At 48.8% G+C, this 16,359-nt stretch overlaps 1 protein-coding gene across 1 annotated transcript in view; it reads left to right on the forward strand.

Moving 5' to 3' along the window:
* Positions 1 to 1,735: 1,735 nt before the first annotated feature.
* The window catches only part of Map3k1 (mitogen-activated protein kinase kinase kinase 1), a 62,924-nt gene continuing 48,300 nt past the window's right edge, over positions 1,736 to 16,359 (forward strand). Inside the window, 2 exon segments of the mRNA XM_005065477.2 lie at positions 1,736 to 2,068; positions 2,070 to 2,188. Coding sequence (XP_005065534.2) covers positions 1,736 to 2,068; positions 2,070 to 2,188 — 452 coding nt within the window.

The raw sequence follows: 16,359 nt of genomic DNA on the forward strand, positions 1-16,359 counted from the left end.
GGCAAAAGTCACATTTCCTGTGACTTTGCTACGCAGGCCAAACTTTCAAGACTTGTCCAAAGATGGAAACAAAGGCTCAGGGCCTGCACTGACTTTTCTCACAGGTACCTAACCATGAGTGTGCCAATTTAAAGTTTATTTTAGATCTCGGGAGAAACCAGGAAAACTAATCCTTTTCAATTTAGGATTTGGTGGGTGCGGCAATCTAGGAAGACCTGGGAAATAACTACTGTTTGGTTTGGATGTTATGCTTGTCTACCATTAAAAGAGCATATAATTATAGCCTAAATGTAGACCTGAATCTTGAACAGACTAATCTGAACTTTCAAAACGTGTACCTTTTAATGTAACCATTGAAAACTGTAGTATGCCAGATGTCATAGCACTGTTCAAAACACTGAGCTTAGGTTGAAGTCAGGACCCTTTTAAAATCCCTTTTGTGTCACCTTACTCTCTGGCTGGCATTATGCACCTGAGGGGAGGGGGCTTCATTTGATCTATTTAGAGAAATAAGTGAATTATTTTGCAGATAGCTCAGGCTTTTGTCTAAATGCAGGAAAGCTTTCTCCTTTCTCTGTGAGAGAAACCCTTCTTACCCCCTCCCCCCACGCCTCATGTCTTAATGTTTCACAAAATAAATCTAGAGATCCTGGGTTCCAAGAGATTGTCTGTTCTAGACAAAGCAGCTAAAGGAAAGACAGCAGCTCTATCTCGTAGGAAAGTGATCGAAAAAAAAATCACTATTTTGTATATACTGCTTTCTATCCCCAGCTCCTTCTCTGGGAAGACTCCCAGGCAGTGGAAAGGCGACTGACACCGCTTAAGACAACCTGGGAGCAGCGGGGGTGGGGGACCCGGGAACCCGGTCTGTCACCTGACTGCCAGGAAGACGGACGTGCGGCGGGGAGCATCGAAGGAGGGCGGGGGGTGGGGGTGCGCTGGGGCAAGATGGCAAGCTCCAGCGCTTCCTGGCACAGCGCTGGCTCCTTCCCCAGACGAGCTCTCCCGCTTTCGGTCGGAGCCTGCGTTTCCAAGACGGGGGAGTAACCGCTGGCAGAGACCAGGGTTGGTCCCTCTGCGTAGCCGGTGGGAGGGGGAAGGGTGTCCCAAACCAGCGGTTTCAGCTGTGCACAAGGTAGTACAGGAAATCTTAAGTTGTGTTATTTGTGGCACGAGGGCGGGACAAGAGGTCTGCTTTCCTAACAGAAGGCTTCGCGTCCCGCCGGTGGAACGACGGCCTTTCGGTGGCGGCAGGCGACTATCCCGGGCGCCACCTGCGCGTCGGGCGCGGGCCGAGCCGGTGCGCGCCGGGGGGGGGGAGTCCCAGCGCCCGCTCCGAAGCGCGTGCAGTGACAGACTGAGAGTCCTCCCGCTTCGCGTCCGCTTCCAGCACTGCAGCCCCGAGGACTGCTTGCTCAGAGGTGGGCGAGCTCGCGCCGAGCCGCGACCCCGCCCCGCACTACCTGGCCGCCCCCGGCTCGCGGCACACGGCGCCCCGCGCGGCCCCGGAGCAGCCCCTCTGCCCTCCCACCTGCGCCGCCCGCCCGCCCGCCGGCCGGCCGGCCGATCCGCGCTCCGCGCTGCGCGCTCCCGGGCCAGGCGGCGCGCGGCCTCGCTCGCGCCCGCGCACTCGGCGCAGCGCGTGCCCGCCCGCCCGCCGCTCCGCCCGCCCCCCGCGCTCTCCCCGCCCCCTCCCTCCCCCGCAGGCACGAGCGAATGTAGCCCGCGAGAGAAAATGGCGGCGGCGGCGGGCGATCGCGGCTCGTCGTCGGGATTCCCGGGCGCCGCGGCGGCGAGCCCCGAGGCGGGCGGCGGCGGAGCTCTCCAGGGAGGCGGCACGTCCGCGGCGGGCGCGGGGCTGCTGCGGGAGCCCGGCAGCGCGGGCCGCGAGCGCGCGGACTGGCGGCGGCGGCAGCTGCGCAAAGTGCGGAGTGTGGAGCTGGACCAGCTGCCCGAGCCGCCGCTCTTCCTCGCCGCCTCGCCGCCCTGCCCATCCACTTCCCCGTCACCGGAGCCCGCGGACGCGGCGGCAGGAGCGAGCGGCTTCCAGCCTGCGGCGGGACCGCCGCCCCCCCGGAGCGGCGAGTCGCTGCGGCGTCGCCCACCCTGCCGAGCTGGCGGCCGCGCGGGACAGCGGCGCCCGGAGCCCCGCGGGGACCGAGCCTCCCGCTGCAGCGGCCCCCTCCGGGTGAGCGGCGGGCCGGGCCGGGCGGGCAATGAATGAAGCGAGCACGGAGCGCGGCTTCCGGGGCTCCGCTCGTGGGGCCCCGCGTCCCCGAGCCCTGAAGGTCGGGCGGCGCCCGGGACGGGACGGGAACGTGCGGGAGAGTTTGTTATTGTTTGCGGACATGTGACAGGCGTGCAAGCCGCGAAGGTGCGGGGCTCCCGGGGCCGGGCCGGGGGTCGTGAGAGCCCCCCGCGGCGCGCAGTGAGTGGGGGGCGCGGGGCGCGAAGGCGACGGCGGTGGGTCCGCGCGCTGTGACAGGGAAGAGCCCCTCGGCCCCACGGGGACGCGCGCCCGCGGGCAGGTACCGGGCCGGGCTCAGGCGGCGCGCCCCGGGCGGCGGCCGGGGGATTCCGGCGACTGCGGGGAACGCCTGTCAAATGGACGCGGGCGGGCTCGCGGGGCGCCCGGGTCTGCGGGGACTCGTGGCTCCCCTCGCTGCGTGTCCTTGGGAATCCCTCCTGCACCTCCGAGGCTGGAGCGCCTGGTGCTTGGAGTTTGAATCCGCCTTTGAAGTTCGCATTTGGCGGAATGCTGTAGGATCCAGGACCGGATGTGTCAGCCATTCAGTCTCAGAGCCGTGGGGACTGCGCCCCGCAGCCCCGCTGCGTGGCGGGGACAGGGACGGTGCGGGGCTGCGGGCTTCGCTCGCAGGGGTCTTCCGGTGCACCAGAAGTAGGATGTGCGTAAGATAGTTTACACCAACGGCCCTTTGGCCTCGCCCTTTTTTTTTTTTCTGGCTACTGGAAATTTTTCTGTTAGAGGAAATTCTTTGAAGTATATGATACTTCAAAAATTCTGATTCAGATGTACAAAACCACAGAATCTTGACGGATGCGTGAAGTTGCTGGATATGTTTTCGTGATAGTCGCCTGGTGGCCTGGTTGAATTTCTTGACATTTACCATGGGTGGAGAGTGTTTTATTGTGTGTCGAACTGACAGTGGGAATCCTTGGTTTCGGTTAGTTATCTAAAGTAATTTGACCCTTATTTGTGCACTGGATTGTTTTAAATCACAGCCCGTCTATTGCTCGGAGGTGGTTTTCCTCTCCTGCTCCCCACCCCCAGTAGTAAAAAGTACGCTGATCCCGGTCTGTACCCTGGCAGTGTGGGTAGTAGCCTTGCTGCAGCTCGCTCTCTCTCTCTCTCTCTCTCTCTCTCTCTCTCTCTCTCTCTCTCTCTCTCTCTCTCTCTCTCTCTCTCTCTCTCTCTCTGTGTGTGTGTGTGTGTGTGTGTGCGCGCTTATACACGTATCTTACAGCAGATACCGTCCTCTAGGACTTCCTGTTTCTGTGAGGATTAGAAAGCCTAACCACAATAAATCTTAGGTGGCAACTGTTACTGTAGGTCATCTGCAGATGAAAAAAGAAAAAAGAATTAACTGCAACTTTGAGGAATTAATTTTATCTCGTCCTATGAAACCTGGTTTTGTTTTTGGCTAGGTGATAATACAGTTTGCCACACTAAGCATTATGGTGGATATAATGGTCTGTGAGGATAGTATAAGAACAACTACGAAAATGACATATAGAACTTCAGTGTTGCCTCTAGACACGAAATCAGAGGGCCAAGGTAGACAGGTAGAATTGAGTGACTAATCTAGGATTAATCTTGGCATTTTCTTTTTCTTCTCCTCTGTTTCCTCTCTCTCCCTCTTGAAGAGTGGCTTATAATTGTACAGGCAGTCTTTAAAAATAAAAACAGCTAGAATGCTATTTGCATCTCAAATTTCATATGGGAAAGCTTCGTTTGCAGTAAAATATTGATTCTCTATCCTTTTGAAACAATAGTGACACCCTCCCGTTTTTGTAGCACTGTGTTGAAATTTCAGATCTGCTGGCATAAAACTTATATCGCAAAGAAGAGGTATATGAAATCATTGTCTGTTACATTGCTTTACTGTCTCATCATTTAAAGTCTTGGGGAAACGATTATAAAGCAGTCAGTTAACATCCCAGTTGAACAGTGTTTCCCCCTATTCAAGTACTTCACCTTCATACTTTAAAGAGGAACATGTGATACTAGTATTTTTTGGGTTTATGAAGACCCTTTCTATGTGTCTAAAAACATATTGCATCCTTTCTGTTTGTTTTAATCCAGTTTCCAATTTTGAGTCTAAAATTTAAAGTGTAGAAAATACACATTTGTAAAAGATAACTTGTGGGAAATTCATTAAAGTCAAAGATTGTGTGTCTGCCCCCCTCTCCTTCAGAGAAATAACTGAAGTCAGTGAAAGTTTGTGCCTCTAAGTGGCGCCCAAGGGCTGGGGATTTTTCCGTAGTCTACAGAATGAGGGCCTTCTCCTTCCTACTTACTGCCTTTGAAGAAAAATTACAGTGTTACTCTCCATTGAACAGGCCGTTGTGAGTTTGGCAGATATAATTACTCCATCCTATTTTTGTAACTTCCACCAAACTATCAATTTGCTGCTTCGTGAAAGAGCAAGATATGCTGTGCTTGTTAATGTTGGTGTTGCTGAAAACTAAAGATATCTCATAAGCCGCCTTTGCTGCCTCCTCGGCCTCAGTTTCACTTCCTGTTAGAAGACGTTAGGCTAAAAATATTACTGACCCTTTGCTAGAAGGGAGGTATAAGGACATTAATAATGAACCTAAATAAGTCCTTTCAACCTTTGAGTGGGTGATGCCCTAACATCATAGAATGGCCTTGCATGAATTCCTAGGATTTTGTACTCAGGAATTCTCTCCAGGTTTTGTTTCAAACCAGCTAAGGAAATTACTGTATTTTTAAAAGATTAACCTTATTAAATAGGACTCTGGAAGAGAAATATCAGAGCGAGAGTGGTTGGCAGCTTTTGTTTTCTCCTCGTATCTGATCTTGGCAAGGGTGACTGGTTAACCAGCATTCCTTACTATGATTTCCAATACACTATAATGACTCCATTTTGTTAGTTAGGACTAGGACTCACTTGTGTAGCACTTCAAGCATGATGTGTTGCATGACTTGGAAATGGTCACTGAACTGTGTCCCCGAAGAGTTCCAAATGTGCAGAGAGAGGGCTGTTCCGTGGCTCTCAACAAAAGCAAAAGTTTGTCTAGGCAGACAGAGTCTGCTGCTCTGTCCTTGACCCTGCTGGCCAGTTCCAAAGGAAGAAGTGACGAGGGACAAGTAGTCGGGGAAATGGATTATCCTCAGGAAGAGCTGGGGGCGTTCCGCAGTGCTGAGTTAGTACTGCCTTTGCATTCTGTGCTTGCTTGGGCAGAGGGGTAGGAAAACACAGCATGGGAGAGTCTTGGTCCACAGAGGGTGCTCCTGAGCCCCATGTCGTAGAGTGCTTTGTTTGTTTCACGTGTGTCACATATGTCCCTTAGACTTGCCTGTCCTCCTTAGTCCCAGCCTTTCTGTATCTTTAGTTAAAAGCTAGAGTTGCTTAACAATGTAAAGGGGCCTGCATCAGGGCTCAGAGGTAGAAGAATATGTGTCCGAGCAAGATGAGCAAGGCCTAGGGTTTGATTGCTGAGATGTGCAATATTAAAAATAACAAGTTGTCTTTAAGAAATAATTTGAGAACATTTTTAATCATGAAAAAAAATCGAGGGTCAGGTAGTCTGGTGCTCTTCAGATTGCTAAGCATAAGGATTTTACCTGGGGTTTAAAACCCATTGCTGGGTTTGTTGATAGCTGGGTATACTTTTAATTCAGTCGCCTTCCTCGCCTTCTGTGTGGCGGGCAGGTTATGTAGGCCACCTTGCTTAATCACCACCGCAGCCCTCTCAGGCATGATGAGTTAGTTCTGTCTGGGGAGGGAAAGATTAATTGGAGATATAAAACCTCGTGATCACTCAGCTAGCAGACAAGAGATAGGATTCAACCCAAGTCACACTGCCTCTGTTGCCCAGTTCCTCTCGTTAGTTTCTGCTGTTTCCATTTTTGTGTTGAAGTTAATTATTAAGTTAATTGGTGAACCTTAAAAAGGGAGTTGTTCAGTAGGAGTTGTGAGGGGACTGGCTTGGACTCTCCCTGGCGGTGTATCCATGACACATTTCTGTAACCCAGCCTTGCACAGGCACCAGTATTTTACACATAAATACTGTTTACACACACACACACTTCGGCAAAGAGAATAAATGATTAGTGTTGAATGTTTTTTAGATTTGTGCAGCATTAAATCATAAGTGGAAGGAGACAAGGAATCTGGCATAGTGTTCTCACTGTCTTAGATTTCATCCAGTCAGTGTAGATGAACTTTGCAAGACAGTGGTCTGGTTGATAGAAAGGTCACCAGTACAGAGTCTCTGTTTCAGCTTGTGGATCATGAGTGAGCATGTTTCGCCATACCATGTTAAGTGCAGAGAGAGACCCAGACAGACAGACAGACTGACTGACTGACTAAACCCAGTGCACTGAACCGCGCCCACACCATTAGGTGAACACAGCCACACCTTCCTAGCTCCCAGAGGCCAGTTACTGGCTAGCCAGCCCTCTAAGTCGGTGGTAGCTTGGAAAGGTGGGTTTGCCCTCCCTCCCCTGCGTCTGGCTTGTTGGTGTTGGCTCTTTTCCTCCGGTTTCCTTCCCTTCTCGGAACAGACATGCGTAGGTTGGGGTCGCGGCACTAGTAGGTAGATGCACACTTGGTTGACGCTCTCTGCCTGCTCTGATTTATAGGGATGTCGACAAAGCTGCAAGTCCAGGCAGGATTTTTTTTTTTTCCTGTTCAAAGAGAAAATTAAAATGAGCATATGGGAGCGGGGAATTCAGTATCTGCCTACACGGGTTTTAAAAGTCAGTCCTTACTAGTAAAAGCAGCTCTCCACAGTTAGGAAACAATGCAGGGAACACCAAGTGTGCTCTACAGCATACGCTGATCAGGATAGCCTTGTCTTCCCTGCTGTCCAGTGGGTCACCCCAGCTGACTTGGGTATGGTTGATGGAAGGGAGTCAGGTGCTGTCAGCGTTGAGTCATTGGCTTGATACTTTGATTTATAGACTGGGATGGTACAGGATGCTAAGCACAAGTTTTAAGTCCTAACTAGGCCCACATTTAAAGTGTATAGCTGTTAGCTGGGAGTTCTCACTGTGGCCGTTGGACCTCTCGACTCAAGAGGACGTCCCTGGAGCCACATGGCACATACACACTGTGCTGTAGTTAGTGGAATGAGTTTGTCACGCGTGTGCCTGTATGTCTGGGCCAAGTGTGGAATGAGGAGGGGGTAGACGGCAGGTGGCAGCTTGGCTTTCTGGGGGGCTGTCTTCAAACAGGTCTTACAGCATTTTGAATCCTATCAGGACCCTGATTCTTCATCCGTTTTCCCAGCATTTCGAAGGCATGTGTTTTGTACCTCGCTTGCTGTGGAGCAGCAGTTTGCTGGTATTTAGTAAACAGTCAGAGAAAATGTTGGCAAATATGCCACAGCTATAACAATTATTAGCATATTCCAATAACTTAAGGGTAATTACAAAATAATGTAGCAGTTCTTCCTTTGGGGCATTAGACTTAACTCCTCAGGGTGGCCCTGAGCCTTCCTTCCCTCTTCTGTCTCCTTACATTGATCATTCAGAATAATTCTGGAGTTTGTTTTCCTGATCATGACCTCCCTGAACTGCAGAGTGCACCAGAACCAAACTGCTCTTCTTCCCTAACCCTTCTGCTAAGGGGATCCCACTCACCACCTGTGGAAACAGGGCCTAGGACCCTCCTTGCCACCGGCCTCCCTCCCCCTCAGTCTTGCTGACTCTCAGGTGCCTGGCAGTTTGGCCTGTTGTCCCTTCCCCAGTTCAGGCATCCGCCATCTCCAGACCCCAGTTCAGGCATCCACCATCTCCAGACCCCAGTTCAGGCATCCACCATCCACCACCCTGTGCCTCACTCTTGCCCTTCCAGACTGCTTTCCGTGTTACATGCCTGAGTGACCATTTAAATATAATTGTCTAATGCTTTTCATTGAAACAAAGAACAAATGAATCCATAACACTCCCTCAGGAGTCCCTGTCTGGCTGGGTTCACTACCTCTGAGGTCCATCCTGACTCACCCCAGTCCCTAGATCCCTTCCTTCATTTCCTCCGACTCTGAACACTGCCTCCTGCTGGGCGTCTGTGCTTTCCATGTTCCCCTGTCTTCACTCAGCTTGTTGTTGAAATCTTAGTCCCTTGTCCCTTTCTTAGAGAAACTTTCCACTTGCCCTGTCTGGCTTTTGTGTCTGCAGTGTCACTGTTGACATTGTTGAGATCTTCAATTTAACTCCTTTGTTGAATGAAGTCCATGCGACCTGGGGGGCAGACCTGTGGCTGGGTAGGAACGTAGCACCCAGCAAAATGCTGGGTACATGCCGAACGCTTGGCAGCTGTGTGTTGAAACAGAATGTGCGGCAGAGCGCCATGGCGTGTTCCAACAAGCGGACCCTCTGTTCTTCCCTCTGGTCAGATGGAGTTTACGACCCAGCTGAGGGGCTCAAGCAGCAAAAGCTAGACTGGGCTTACAGGTTTTTGGTAGGCTGGCTGGGCAGTTCCTGGACTTGTATCAGTGCCTGGGGCCTCCCTTAAGTAGGTCAGCTCAGTGTCATCCAGAGCATGTGTCTGTACTACCTGGTCACTCTCAGTTAGAAGGAGTTTGCCCAGTACCTAAGATTCTTCTGTACCTCCTGGGGTCTTGAGGACACACACATAGGAATAAGTTCACCCATAAGGTTATTGTGCCTTAATATAACTATTCTTTTACCAAGTTCTCAGGGTGTCATTTAAACCTAGGATACACTTTCAGGATTTTTGTCTTTGAAAACTGGCTTCTAGGATTTATCATCTTGGTAAGTCACTTTGGGATGAGTAGAAGTTCCCATTCACGTTAGAGAAAAGGTTTGCTAGGCAAGCACTGTATGAGATTTCAGGCGCCGTGGAGCCGTGTAACAGGACCCAGACTGGCCGGCGTAACTGACCCCAGCAGTCCTTACCTACAACACGGTTTAGTACTGGAGAAGGCCCCTGCAGCCAAAGGGGGCGGGGCAGGGTGGATTGGTGAAGTCCTTTGATGTTACAAAAGTTTGGGGCGTTTGTGTAAGGCTGATACTTACGTAGGGTGTTACAGTTGGTCGTTAGGTGTTCCTGCCTCACAGTAGGTAAAGGAGCACAGTGTGAGCCTTGAAAAGCAGGCAGGTTCTTTTATGGCAGAGGAATTGGCAGGGCCATCTGGTGTTGGTACAGTGACATGCATTAAGGAAGTTTTCTCATGTTTATAGAAAGCATTTTAATGCTTTAAGGGGTGAGCCTCTTGACTGTCTGGAAGCTGCAGCTCCGCATGCAGTCTAGACGGTAAGTAAATGAAGTGCACTTTAGAATTACGTAGAAGTGAATGCTGCTCGTTAGAAACACCTTGTGGATGCTCCATGTGGGAAGACCTCTGTTTTATTTCTTCATCTGTGTCATTTTAAACCCTACAGTTTCTTTGAAATAATAAGCATTAAGCTGCCACCAGTATATCCTGACCTTTTCCCTAGATTTCCAAGGGTCAAGCAGTCAGCTGCAGCTTCCCAACATTGACCACATTGTGTAAATCACTGAAGGTTTTGGGTTGGCAAAACATGGTGTATGTGTTGTACGATAGTATTTGGTTTCTACTCTTTTCCCTCCTAAAAGTATTTTACTGATTTTCATGATTTCAACTGGTGCTTTTTTATTGGACCTTAGGTCCTTAAAAAGATGTCACGAGTTGGGGAGGTGGCTCAGTCATAAAGTGTGCTTAGCGTGCTCAGAGGCACATGGATGTACAGACAGAAAAGATGTGCTCATCAGTATGGACAGTCTCTTTGTATAGTGTTGACAATTGAACTCAGAGTCTCCTCCATGCTAGCCAAGGGCTCTCCCGCTGAGCTGGATCCCCAGCCTTAGTAAGAGCGGGAAGAGGTTTTGTGTCCTTGTGGGAGGGGCATTAGCATGGGGTCTTCTTGGATAGCTCAGGTTTGCTGTAAGCTCTGTGTACAGCCTGGCGCCCTTGAGCTTGCTGTACTCCCACACACCGCTGAGTTTCTGTGTTTTCGTCTAATCGTATTTTGAATTTTGGAAATACTGTTTTATTGTTTAACATACTGGCACCTCCCTGCTGTTTATATTAGAGTGAGGATCCAGTGGCATTTGTCATCTTTCCACATCTCAGTACTAGTCACCAGTGAAAGAAGTAAACTTCATCAATGAAACAAGACAGACCTTTTGAAAGCAGCAGAAGACTACTTGTTAACAGTTTCATTAACAAATGGCATCTTGCTATACACAGCACTGTAGAAGTTGCCTCTTTTCCTTGGCAGTATTTTACCAACTTTTAGTAAACATGACTATTTATTAAGGACTGCATAATAGTCTCAAATAATGTTTCACTGATTGGACAGTTTATTATCTTTAGACATCTAGATTGTTTTGAGTTGTTATATTAAGCTTTGGCGACTTACCATATAAATTTAATAAATATATATACAAATAAATATATATTTATATACTTGTGCCCTTAGCTTCATAAAATGAATATACTGGCATAAATTACTCAGTCAAAGGTAACACATACTTGAAAATGTGATAATGTAGCCAGTTGCCCTGTAAAACACTGTGCCCACGCACATTCACATCACGGTGACACACACGGTGTCACATCACGATGACAGTGCCTGTTATCTCAGCCTTATCCATATCGTATATCATCACAGTTGCAGTTCATCTTCTGTCCTGTCAACCTGGTGGATGACAGGAATCTCGCTTTAGTCCACATGTCCTGGATTTTTGGTATGAGTGTCCGTCTTGTATTTCCAGACAGTTTCATGCTGCTTTTGTGTTTCTTTTCATACATGGAAGAAAATTATTATTCCTCCTGATTCCTAAGCACTCTTTGTATATTAACAATATTATCCCTGACATTTGTTGCAGTTTTCTTGTTTTGAATTATGACTAAAGCTTGATTATAGTATTTCCCCACTAAGAGTCATTCTGTTTTTGTTTTCGTATTTTAGTCCTTTCTTCTATGTCCAGGTCATAGAAAGGCCTTCCCGGTCTCAACCTCTGTGTGCAGGGCTGGTGGGCGGGCGTTCACCTCTGGAGCCTTGTAGCTGGAAAGTTGGTTGACCACTTCATATTTCATTTTCCTTAGCTGCAAACTATAGACTAAGTCTTCAGAGTTGTTAGGAAGGCTGGGAGATTCACATTTGTGTGGCTCTTTCAAATGCAGTATAAATGATTAATAGTACTCCATTAATATTTTATTGGTTTCTAAAAATAACCTAAATCTCAGGCCCACCTGAAGTTTAAGAGTTGACTTATTTTAAGAGGTAGCATTGTTTTCTTCAGATGGCTGGCTAAATGTCTCAGCACTGTTTACAGCACTGTCTAAAAACTGTTTTCCTTTTACCACCTATTAAACTTTCAACAAACTTGAAAGTTCCCAACGACATGTATGTCAGATCTTTTCTTGCTTGTGTGGAGGTGGGAGTTCTACATTCCTAAATCACCAAATTTTACAGTGTCTTATGAAAGCCAGCCGTTGCCCAGAAACAAGGACATTCTGCTGACTCATCCTCGATGGTGTTTGGTGTCTGAGATGTCTTGGCTCTGGGGATGGCGCTCTGCATCCAGCTGTCACCTGCTGTCACCTGGGTAGCTCCCCAGATGGGAGGGTGGTTCTGTCATGAACTGCAAGTCCCCTGCGGGTCCTGAGCTTCGTGCCCCCAGCCTTTCCAGACTCAGAGTCTCTTTGGCCTGTGAGGTGCGTTCCTGGGGAGATGCTGCCACCGGCTCCCTAATTGCTCTACTTTCATTCTGTCTTCCACACCACCAACCTCACCCACCCAGGGGCCGCCCCGTCAGACTGGTCTCCATCGTTAAAATGACACCCAGACTTCTTGGTGCAGTGTGGATGCCCTGGGAGGCAGCCTCGTCTCTCTCATCTCTTGGCATTTCAGATCCCTCCCTACCAGACACCTGCTCCCTCCCGTGCTCTCCATTCAATACCCCATGTTCTCTCCCACTATGTGGAGTACTCCTATCTGAACTGCCCCTTATGTTTCCTCGGTGAGGTAGGGGGGTGCGTGTGTGTTTATTCTCTCCGAAATAAAGAATTATTGGTATTCTACTAAAAATAAATGTGCCTATTTGTGGAAGTCAGTTCTGTGCTGTAAGAACTGCTGGACACTTTGATTTAAAACTTCTCTATGTTCACTGTTTTTTAAAGCTTTATACTTTTCTCTTTATCATTGTGTCCGTGACCATAACTTTGAGTGAAACAGTATTTACAAAGAGAGTGTCTGAAGCGCTCATTGTTGTAAAATGAATCAAATGTTCTAACTGATTGGTGTTAAAATTTCAGACGTGCAGTGGCAGGGGAAAAATGTTGGTACCAAGCCGAGAGTGCCCTTGAGACTAATCCAAGGCCACCACGGGTCAGACAAATAACACTCAAATACTTCAGGCAGAGAGCTCAGCTGGGCATGAACCTGTCTGCTGCAGGTTTGCGTCAGCTGTCAGGCCCCCACAGCCCCTCACCAGGGACCAGGAGTCGTGTTCTTAGAGAAATGGAAGAGTAGTGAGTGTGCCAGGGTAGTGACCTGTGTGAATCCTGTCAGCACTCCTGACAGAGGGCACCATACTTCCGTGTACCGACTGGGGACACAGTCCAGAGGATCTCTCTCTGGCTGTCAGCATTTGAGCTGTCCAAGGGTGTGCTGCTGTCGTCAGCCTGGCACGGGGAGGGTGAGGGGGTGTTACTGGAGAAGCTGGGAGGTGCAGGGTGGCGCTAAGTCCGGAAGAGTGGGACACTCGCACGGGGCTTTCACGAGCTTACATGGGCTGAGTGGGTGGAAAGTAGACAGGCCCAGAAGCCTGTGGTCATTGATGATTACAACATGCCAGGTGTAGGTCAGGCAGCCCGCCTGGATGGACTAGGGTGCGGATGGGGCTCTGAAACCAAGCTGAGGACAAGGGCCCTGGCCATCTGGAGACCGAGGCAGAATTCTCTGCTTGGGTTTTGCGCCATTGACTGATCCTTGGGTCTCTGCTGCGAACAAAATAAAAAGCCTTTGTAGCTGGACAGGTAACCACAGCGCACCAGGACCCATCAACCACCCAGTGGTGTCAGGCGCCTGCCAGGGCACGCCGTTCCTTCACATTTCTCAGCTCTAAATGGAGTTAACCGTGGGAGTTGATGATGGTGAGGCAAGAGTCCCTTTCCAGTTTCTCGGTCTCTGTGTTTGATGCCACCACACTCGACCTTGAAGGCTTGTCTCACCCTCGCGGACGGAGGAAGCACTCGCTCAAGGTTACCCTTCAGCTGCTCTTGTTTTAACAAAGGCCATTTGTGTACACAGTGATCATCTTGTGAGAAATGCATTTCCCCTTACTATTTTTGAAAGATTGTTCCAGAAAAACAGAAAACCGCAGCCGATGCGGGGTGAAATAGCTGACAGGCTTTTGACGCTGAGCCCCCTCTGAAGCCCCTGCACGGTGCTGCTCACGTGGAAAGGCAGCCCCGGGGAGGAGCAGCGGGGAGGAGCCCCAGGAGGGGCAGTGGGGAGCCGCTGAGACCACAGGGGCCGCTCGCTGTCTCTGGACCTCCTGACCTGCTTCGCTGTGCTCTGTGGTTACTGTAGGGGACCAGCGTTCTGGCACTGTGAAGTGTTTGGTTTACACACACCCTGCTTTTAGTATCCTTTTAGTTCTTGTTCCTTTGTGAAATTTAATTTTGAAAATTATTTTTGTGACTAAATTCATTGAGACAGTTTTTATTAATTTATAAACTCTTGCAGTTTTAAGCCTATGTATCATCCATAAAGAGATACTTGAATGAATATAAATGAAAATGAAGGCTAAACATGGCTCCATACACATGTAGTCCCAGCGTTCTGGAGACTGAAGCAGGAAAATGTTCCAGGCTCTCCTGAGATCCAGTCTATACACACACACACACACACACACACACACACACACACACAAGAAAAGAAAATCTCATGTATGAAATAACATGAAGTTATGAGGAAGTTTTTAAGGAAGCTTGTCATTGTGTGAGGAGAGTACTCTTTAACAAAGCAGAGAGAACAATGTATTTAGCAGGCGGTACCTAGTTAAGAAGCAGGCCTGTCAGTAGCTATAAGTACTTTCTGGTAACTTCTGCTACCTTTTTAGCTCAGAGTTAATTCTATAAAGGAGTATTGACCAGGGATATCCTTTGATGAGCAAAGCCATCCTTCAGCTTTCTATGTTTAAAAAGACTGGTCCATAAAGAGACACCTGATGGCATTTTTTTAGTTAAAACTTGGTGACAGGTTCTAAATGTAAAAATTCATAATGATGTCTCAGGATTCTTTTCACATAATTTCTGGAAACTCTGAATTTAACTATGATTCCTTTTATGTTTCAAACTCCAGAAAATGATTGCATTGAACTAGATCTGGAATAAGACTGTTTGAGTGGTCTAGATCTCATGATGACCCCAGCTTGATGAAGTTGATACAGACTTTGCCCATGGCTGTTTTTCACACTCCACACTCAGCTGCTCATACTGGGCCTTTAGCAGTAACTGCTCTTTGTCTTGGATTGCTGGTGAAGAATCCTTGACTGTCCTGCTTCCCAAAAGCCCGCCCCATCACCGCAGTTGCCTGGTCCTCTGCGTTGCAATCAGATATTGAGAGATACATGTTTGGAGCCTTATGTATTCCCTAGCATATGATTCCCAGACGAGGCAAGGTGAGGGCAGAGCAGTTTTTAGGGACCCTGATTCCTGAGGCACTGTTCGAAAGCCTTTGTGACAGATTGTGATAGCTGGCTGTGGGTTCTGTCACTAGGAAATAAGATGCTATCATCTGCACAGTGCATACTGAGCCCACCCCTGCCTTCTGCAAAATGTAGAGTAGGCCATTTCCTGCAGCGCAAGAGGGTTTACTAGAAGAGCAGCCACAGTGCCAAAGACACTGGGGACTAAGTCTCCCTCTGGGGCAGAGGTCCACAATGGCACTTTTGGCAGCAGAAAGAAAAGGTTTATGCTGAAGGACTTGTTGCTTTCTCTTCTGCCTCCTTCCTGGGCCAAGTTTTGTTGATAAGATACGAAGTCATTAGAGTCTGGAGTCACTAAGCTCTGAACCCAGAAGCTTGTTAAGAAATGGATCCAGAATCCTGTTGTATAGTGTGATGCTGTGTCCAGGTTGATGGATCCCCAAAAGACTGAATGTCATAAATTAAATACAAGTAAACTAGCAGAAACCTCTTTTCTGGGGTTGGGGTGTAGTTCAGTTGGTCGTGTTTGCCTAGTGTCCCCGAAGCCGTGGTTCAGTCCCTAGTACCACATGAAACCGGGAGTAAGGGGACTCGCCTTTAACCCCCGCTTAGGAGGTGGAGGCCAGCTTGGGGCCTGGAACCCTCTAGAGCAGTGGTTTTCAACCTATGTATCCCTACCCCTGGGGGATCAAACCTCCCTTTCCTGGGGCTCACATGTCAGATACTTGCATTGTGATTCGTAACAGCGGCACAATTACAGTTAGGAAGTGGCAGCGAAAACAGTTTTATGGTTGGGGTCACCACAACATGAGGAACTGTATTAAAGGGTCACAGCATTAACCACTGCTCTGGAAAGAGGGAGGGACGGGCGCCCTTTGTGTTATGAAGCTGCTCTTTGGCGAGTTGGTGATGCTGTCCTGTCCCTGTCACCTTGAGACGCCACCCACCGCCCTCGGCATCCGTATGGTGGTCTTCGGTACTGCCTTTTCCCCACCTGCCCCCATCCCATGCTCCTCTACAGTGTGCTGCCACAGGGTCTTTATGCCAAGTTGTCTGAAGCACCGAGGTGTGCAGTGTGTCTGTGCTGTTTAAAGTAGACGCCCCTTTTTTTCTCAAACACTGTGTGATTTAGCATTTATGCCATGTGACAGGTTTTTTGGTTTTGTCTTTAATGCTTTAGGGTTACCTATCCTAAACTCTGTCTTTGTGCTTTGGGCTCCCTCTGTCCCAGCTATTTCTTTTTGTGTGTATTCAGAGATCATAGACTAGTTTTATAATGACCAGAATTTTTAATACTAATTTAGGACTTTTTAAAATGCATTGATGACAATATTTGCATAACTTTTAAAGGATTTCAGTTTAGGAATCTGCTTTAAATGTTGATTTAGGCAGCCACATTAGTCGGAATCTTTTTGAATGTAGAACTTAAATTGTCTTAGCA

This window comes from Mesocricetus auratus, unplaced genomic scaffold (assembly GCF_017639785.1).
Source record: "Mesocricetus auratus isolate SY011 unplaced genomic scaffold, BCM_Maur_2.0 Super-Scaffold_100020, whole genome shotgun sequence".
NCBI classification, from domain to species: domain Eukaryota; kingdom Metazoa; phylum Chordata; class Mammalia; order Rodentia; family Cricetidae; genus Mesocricetus; species Mesocricetus auratus.